This window comes from Botryllus schlosseri, chromosome 2 (assembly GCF_051294905.1).
Source record: "Botryllus schlosseri isolate E-star chromosome 2, Bs_hap1, whole genome shotgun sequence".
NCBI lineage: Eukaryota > Metazoa > Chordata > Ascidiacea > Stolidobranchia > Styelidae > Botryllus > Botryllus schlosseri.
In genome coordinates, this window is record NC_137237.1 from 25,907,698 (window position 1) to 25,915,454 (window position 7,757).

The 7,757-nt window shown below is 40.4% G+C and overlaps 1 protein-coding gene across 1 annotated transcript; it reads left to right on the forward strand.

Annotated features, from left to right (window-relative positions):
* The first annotated feature begins 737 nt into the window (after positions 1-737).
* On the forward strand, positions 738-7,555 carry LOC145457324 (tetraspanin-18-like). Its single transcript, XM_080335520.1, has 5 exons — positions 738-1,029; positions 4,138-4,332; positions 4,925-5,095; positions 6,673-6,918; positions 7,419-7,555. Exons 1-5 carry the CDS (start codon positions 967-969, stop codon positions 7,482-7,484), a joined length of 741 nt encoding a protein of 246 aa, XP_080191646.1. The 5' UTR covers positions 738-966; the 3' UTR covers positions 7,485-7,555.
* Positions 7,556-7,757: the final 202 nt, after the last annotated feature.

Genomic DNA, 7,757 nt, shown 5'->3' on the forward strand with positions numbered 1-7,757 from the left:
TAAATTAGTCCATTGATGGCCGGATCAACATTGTCAGGTAACAATGGACTTTTCCGGTAAAGCTGACAGAGACGGACGACCCTAAATTGCCTTGAGTGAATCGATTTTGCATGTTTACTGCATATTTAGCTGCTTTATTCATCAACCGTTTCATCACTATGGAGCAGTTGCCTTCTAAGCCTACAACGCGGTCATTTGCTCTCAGCGCCCCCTGCCGCCCAATTTTGTAGCCAGCGCCCCCCAATCGCCCATTTCACCGCCAGCGCCCCCTTCACGTCCACGAGCGCCCCCAGGGGGGCGCTGGTGCCCACTTTGGGAACCACTGATTTAGCCTGTCTCAGCCCATGTGATCATATTCACCGGTCGAGTTGATGGAGGGTTGCTTTCGAAAACTTAGGGCAAGTTATAAATGATGAAGGATCTTCGGGTTGGTCAATTGTTATTAGTCACTTTGTTGCATGCTATCATTTGTTGACATCCCATCAAGATTGTTGGAAATTCGATATAGTGGAAAGATATTGGAATCGCCCTAACGCACCAGAAACAAATTTCTTTCACGAGAAGAACACGATTCCAAGTTGATATTTCTATATGGAGCGCATCGTTTTCACCTGCTGTTCACATGTGTACTGTGCGGCTCGAATTGCAAAGGGGGTAACTAAATTATAATTGAAAAATTAAGTCCTATTGATTCGCACACATCGCGTAGGAAATTTCAAGAATAATTAAAATCTTTCAAAAATTCGGGAGCAAATTCGTAAATTCGATCTGCATGTCGACGACCGCCAACCCATACTTATTGAATTACGTGTCGACTGCGGCACAAACTCCCTTGTGCGGCCGCGGGTTGGCCACGCCTGGTATAGACGCGCGGAGACTGGGAAATTGGTTTGCTACTAATAAATTACCAATTGAATTTCATTTTTAGACTTTTCCATAATTGTAATCTGAAATTCCAGTTTCACAATGATGTCTGACGGCCTCAAAGTTTTAAAATACGTGGTGTTCGTTTTCAACTTGCTGATATTCGTAAGTACAATTTTATCATTTTCGTAAATCGATTGCAAAGAGAAGTTAGCGTGGTGCCCTTTACTCGGTTAACATTTTAAAAAATGTAAACGCTTAACTGAGCGACAACTCATTTGAGTGACGAATAATTCGAGTTCATATTGATTAATTTTGATATAATTGATAGGTATTTTAAGTGCCAATGCCGATAGGTTGGAGCAGTGGCTCTCAAGTGGGGTGCCATGAGAAAATAATGTAATGAGGGTTGTCGTCAACATATAATATAATGCAGGACAATTCTAAGTAGCCTAGAATTTGTGAAGCTCATGACTACGAACAAGGTCACCAATAGATTGGTGCAAGTGACTGCAAATGAGATGAATGCTGGACGGAAAGTGATGGTTATTTATCCCTTTCAGTGGTGCCAGAAGGCCGGATTGAGAACCACTGGGTTTAGAGTTGGATAGGGTTGGCATAGTGGTTAGACTACGTTAGAGCTTGGGGTGGAGGAGATAGTGATGGGTTATGTTTAGGGTCAGAATTGTGTGTTATAGTTCAGATTATGGTTATCATTAGAGGTTAGACTCTATTGATTCAAATTGAATGGGCTAATGTGTTATACGCAACGCTGTTTATGTTACACACACCACTAAAACAGCCGTTTCAAATGTGTCGCTCAAATAAGCTGTCCCTCGGTTGATATACAATACAACTTACAATATACAACAATGTACGATATACAGTATAAAACACAATATATAATATGCAAAATACAATACAATATACAATATACAATACTAATCACCACAAACTTTCGTAACCTCTTGCTTGTTTATATGCGAAATTCTACGGATTAAATATATTAGAGCAGGGGTGTCGAATAGGGATGGTGTGAACCTCTGAAAGGTTCAGGTTCGTGTGAACGCGAACCTTTTTGAAAGGTTCTGTGTGAACGCGAACGTGAACCTCGTGACGTCATGTGACGCCATATTGCTAATTTCAACCCTATATTTCAATGAAGTGATAGCCTGTAGTAATGTACACAATACCTAGCGACGACTCGTGTCACATAATGCCACAATGCCGAAGTATGTATTGACGTTTTAAACGTCGCTAAATATATCAACTGAGGCAATCAAATGATATTATAATGCCATAAATTCAATAACTTCTGTCCCTTTGCCAACAATTTCGATGACGACTTGCCAGGGAATACAAGCTTACGCCTAAACGGTCTTGGCCAGACCGATATTGAGCAGAGTGCAAAACAGGTTTCCATACTTGCTACCGATATTACCCCATTAAGAAGTTAGACAGCAGTAGCCAATACCCTAATTGCACGGATTTGCTTATTATGATGCAGTAAACATATGAAGTCAAGATTGAGCCGTACGCCTTCTAGATTTTTACATCATAAAACGATATCAATCTCACTGATTGGTTGAATGAGCATCATTCGCTGACTACATGTAGTGTATTCACAAACGGAAAGCTGGATATTTCGAGCAAAATTTTGTAACAAGGCAAGTAAAATTTTTGAGATTGTCAAGGTGCATGCTCGAATTGCTCGTTTAGTGTTGATTGTTTTTGCTGCCAGTGCCATGCATAGAGTGGTTCGCAGTTGAAATGCAATAAATGTGAACCAAAGATGTTATAATGAAGTTAAAATTGTAATGTACGAAAAATGTTCACAGTGCAGAACCTACCAAGGTTCTGTTGTGAACGCGAACCTCAAAATTTCCGAGGTTCACACACAGAACGCGAACGTGAACCTCACGTTCACACCATCCCTAGTGTCGAACTCAATGGGGTCGCGAGCCGGATTCAGATGTTTTGATCGCTCGCGGGCCGGACCAGTCAAATGATTGCAATATCTTTCTTCAAATCTATATCTTTTTTTTAACCGGAATGCTTTATTACCGACGCTATGCAAAATAATATTTCGCGGGTTACATGGGCTCTATTCGAGCATCGCAAACAATAGAATTGGCAAAAATATACGATGATTGGTCGATTGAATACAGATATAAATCACCAAAACAGTGTCTCTAACGACGATATCAGTTGGCATATTTCTATACTCTTCATGTTTGAATCATGATGGGTCTTTGGCCCTACGTACTCGTGGTGAGGAATACGAGAGACTGTAAACGCGGCCGTTTGAAATTTGTTCATTCTTTTTATATGACCTGACCAATTCGCCATTCCAGTTTCTCTGGAGATCGGCGGTGGGTCTTTCGGGTCAGAGTAAGGTAAACAGAAGTGCGACCAAAGATATTTGAATCATAATCTTCGAGTAGCTCCATATATTTTCACAACGGTTTCGCCGTTTCGTTTCTGCCACTATGAATACTATTATTTGGCCCATTTTCCAGAAAACTCTGAACTCAGTGTGCGATTTTTCCTTCTAAATGTGTAATGGCAATGTCACCAACTTCTTCCTGATAGGTACTTGGGTTAGAACTCAACACTGTCGACATATGGTTATAATGTGGCCCATGAACATGTTCGGCATTACTGTCTTGACGGATTATTTGATATTTACGTCATTTATTACTAAAAATCTCAATATGCTGGAGTATACAATAATTTTTTAATTTACTGCAAATTGCCTCACGGGTAGGATGAAATGGTCAGGCGGCCGTATGTTTGACACCCCTGTGTTAGAGTAACGAAAGATAGTCGAATAAGATCATCGTGATCTTGTCAATACTGTCAGCGATTTCCAAGTCTAAATCGGTGGAATATATATATATTATATACATCATGTTATTCATAACTTTCACATAACGTTTCTTAGTACCAACAGTAAAGCAACAAACATTCCCAAAGACGATATCTGCTGACAAGCAGTAAACCGGTAGCTGATGGCCACGTCTTGCCGGAATTAAGCCCTTGCGCATTCAAATTCATATCTGTAAGATAACGTATGATCGTGTTTTGCAATGTCGCACATAGCGATCTTCCCATCACCCCCTTCACACGTTCAATAACAGATATGATGGAAATAAACGAACCTTTGTACCAACGTATCTATGATCTTAGTGATGGTGTGATTTCCTTGACCCACCTCAGTTCTGATCATATTTTGTTGATTCCAATACCTTTTGAACGTGGCCGTATTTGCAGATTTGTGGTATCGCTGTTCTTTCCGTGGGGATTTGGGCACTGGTTAATGAGCAAGCATTCAAGAAAATACTACTAGAAAACGTCTATGTACTCAATGGGGTCTACATCATCATATCGGTCGGCTCTTTGCTTTTCCTGATTGGATTCCTCGGCTGCTGTGGAGCCATGCAAGAAGACAGATGCATGCTTGGGAGTGTAAGTCGTCTCACCGTTATTATAAGAGCAATGAATGTCCGTAACATGGGAATGATGGGTGCATTCTGGCGTAATTCTGAGGTGCGATTATATCCTGCAGTGATATGAACATTTGATTTTCAGCTCCCTCCAATATAGCCCTTTTCGTCTCGACCATGTACTATACGCTGCCCCCCCCCCCGAAGCAAAGTATGAAACGAAATTACGTAAACACGCAGAGATGTAAATGCTTCCATAATGCGGCCTCTTGCTATTTACTATACCCTTAAATCAAATCCATATTGGAGTGACAATACACTATGCAGAATGTGAATTTTAAACTGCAGACTGCAGAATAATTCACATCTGCAGAGAATGTGGATTCAGTCCTCTTTACTTGGCTTGGTTTCACAGACCCTAATGGAGTCCTATCATACATCAATGCAGTAAGTTATGGTAGAATTCCATTCATTGACTGATAGAAGCTTTCATTATTATACTATCCACTATTCCCTTTCAATTTTAGCGGGACCCTGGCCAAATGTGATATTAGCAGATGGAAATTCATATGCATTCAGGTATTGCAGTGGATATATGGTGTTTTCTATTCCAGTTCTTCACCATAGTGTTAATTCTCGTTATTGCCCAACTCACCGGAGCCATATTTCTATTCGCGAATCGTGGAGCTGTAGTCAAAGCGGTTCGAAAATCCATCAGCACGTACGGTAATGGTACTCCGAAAGGCAGAGTAATCCAAGACGGCTGGGATGCCGTGCAGAAACTTGTAAGTCTATACCGAACGCTACGGGTATCCCTTGAAAACAAGGCGGCCGTATTAGTTTATTAACATTTGTGAGACAGTTACGCAAATGCAATGAGGATATTTTGCAATTAGTCTGATACCAATTTATGCAGCATTATGAAATCTTAATTTGTGATGATATTGCTGTTTTCTGATGTGATTAGTACTTCGTTTACCTTTGCACTTCATAATTAACAGTTCTCAGTTTTAACGCAAAACCAGTCGTATGGTATAATAGAATTTTACTTGGAAATCACGACTTCTACTTGTGTACAATCGATAACGACTTGATTGTTTCACGTGTCACTTAGCTGGCACATCCGGAATCTCAGATGAAATGTCCAATCGAAATCCGACTTATCATTCGTTTTCCATATTGTATCTAACATGGTATCTATTAAAGCCCACCATCCTGTATGTATCCACATAAACAATGAGCAAGTACAGTAAAGTATGAGATGGTTGTATGAAGATCAAAACAGTTTTAGGATCCAATCACTACCCCCAAGTCACAGCCAGCTTTGACTCGTGTCAAGTCATGTCGTTTCCAAATTATTTTAGTCAAGTCACGCACATTTTCATACTCGCATGAAGTCTCGGATTCGCGAGAATGAGCTATATCAGGGTTGGCCAACCTTTTCAGCCAACCGGCCACATGAGATTTACGAACAATTGCGCGGGCCCCTTGAATGTTAATGACATTTTAGTAGTTGTCCAATAAGAGCGAGCCGGATTAGGAAACGGTGAAACAAGACTTATATTACAACGCATCAAATTCGATAACACTTATGTCAATAAAATACAGTGTACAATAATGATATAGCCGCGCGAAGCGCGAAAATTTAACTAGGCTAATGAATGAATTCGGTCAATAATAATGGTACTTGCATATACTGCGGGTCGCTTCTGTAGACCGCTGGTCTCATTTGGCAAGGACTGGATTATTCGGGGCCTGGACATACCAATATCGAAGATTTCGGCGAACATGCGTCTATCAATTCGTGCCAAGGTTTCGTAGTCAACGATCTTTCTGCGAGTGTAAACGCGAAGTATCATGTTGGACGACACGTTCTCTCATAATTGCGAATATAGCTAGTCTAGACTCAATTCTGTAAATGGGGGGTATTTTAAATTTTCAGAAGGGGTTCCAATATAATAAAAGCAAGTAATCGAGTGACATTAAATCGCGCGGAGCGCTAAGGCAAATATAAAGTCAACTAAATCTGCCACGATATACTCTACTTCATGGTAATATTAGAAGATCTACGAAAAATCTGGCCGGCCCCTGGCTACGCCAATGCGTCGGAGCTGATATTTTAGTCATCAACATCCCGCATTTCGCGGAAAGGCTGATCAAATTTTTGGTCGGCCTTGCAAGTTTACCATAAATTACCTGGGTAATTTATTTTTTGATATTATAACTAATTTCGAGAATTACATCGCGGGCCACTCAAAACCTTCTCGCGGCCACGGATTGGCCGCCCCTGAGATATATGAAGATCAACGCCACACCAATTTCGAAGCAATGATTGGCTACATACTATCATTTATCATCACAGGTGAAATGCTGCGGAGAAAAGGGTTACAAAGACTGGGTAACCAACTACGAATGGTCAACCAGATTCAGAAACAAAGTTGTGCCAGATTCTTGTTGTGTTCTCAAAAAGGCCACAGGAAAACCTGTTAATGAAAGTCTGTGCCAACTAGGCTACAGCAAATACATTCACAAAGACGGATGCGTTAAGAAGCTTTCAAAGACCATGATTACTGTTGCTATAGTTGCGGCAGTGGTTATGGTTGTCGAGGTATGTTATTTCACTTATTCCTGCTTACACAGAGCCGCAATAACAGACAGGTTTGTTTATGACATTTTCAGAATTATTTTTGGCAATTTTGCCATAGCCATGAATTTAAATTTATGGACTCGAATTAACCATGTAAACGCTTTTTTTATGAAAACAAAGTAACCAGACTTACAGTATCCACTCTGTGCCATCAAATGCAATCGAGTTGACAACGATGCGAATCGACCCGATACCAATCTGACTTCTCCTGCAATATCTAATCTCGGTGGTCGATGCACTATGCAAGAACATTGCACAATTACCCGCTTTCACACAGATCACAATATTCTTGACACAGGCAAATTTAGGCTTTTGTCAATTCATTCGTTATGTTTCTTTACGTGAAGGTGTGATCGGGCTAGCGTGGCCCTCATTCGGCAGTGTACTGTACAATCATATGCGATTATACATATACTGCAAAAGTGGAGATGCTGATTTTCAATTTATATTGTTATGTTCAGATTCTTGCAATGATTTTCTCTTGCTGCCTGTATCAACATGCAGATGGGTATGCTGAAATGGCATAATGAAACGACGGATATCGGTCTACATCATTTTATTGTCGTTGGTAAACACGTAATATGATCTCATCTTTCAAGTTCATAGTAAACTTTACGACGTATAAGAACAAAATATAACTCGTCTGGCGCTTTCAACTCGTTAAATATATTTTCTATTACACAGACTGATAACAATTGAGGACTATGTTACAGATAATTCGGGTGATATTAGCTGATGAAAATAAAATGCTATTGCGGCATCATGGCATAGACGGGGAGTATGAGCTCTGATATTTAGCG

Excerpts from the sequence above, each read along its gene's own strand:
- LOC145457324 (XM_080335520.1), top strand. The coding sequence starts at position 967 with ATGATGTCTGACGGCCTCAAAGTTTTAAAATACGTGGTGTTCGTTTTC. Across the intron at positions 4,333-4,924 it reads ACAGATGCATGCTTGGGAGT|TTCTTCACCATAGTGTTAAT; the intron begins GTAAGTCGTCTC and ends TTTCTATTCCAG. Across the intron at positions 5,096-6,672 it reads GGGATGCCGTGCAGAAACTT|GTGAAATGCTGCGGAGAAAA; the intron begins GTAAGTCTATAC and ends TTATCATCACAG.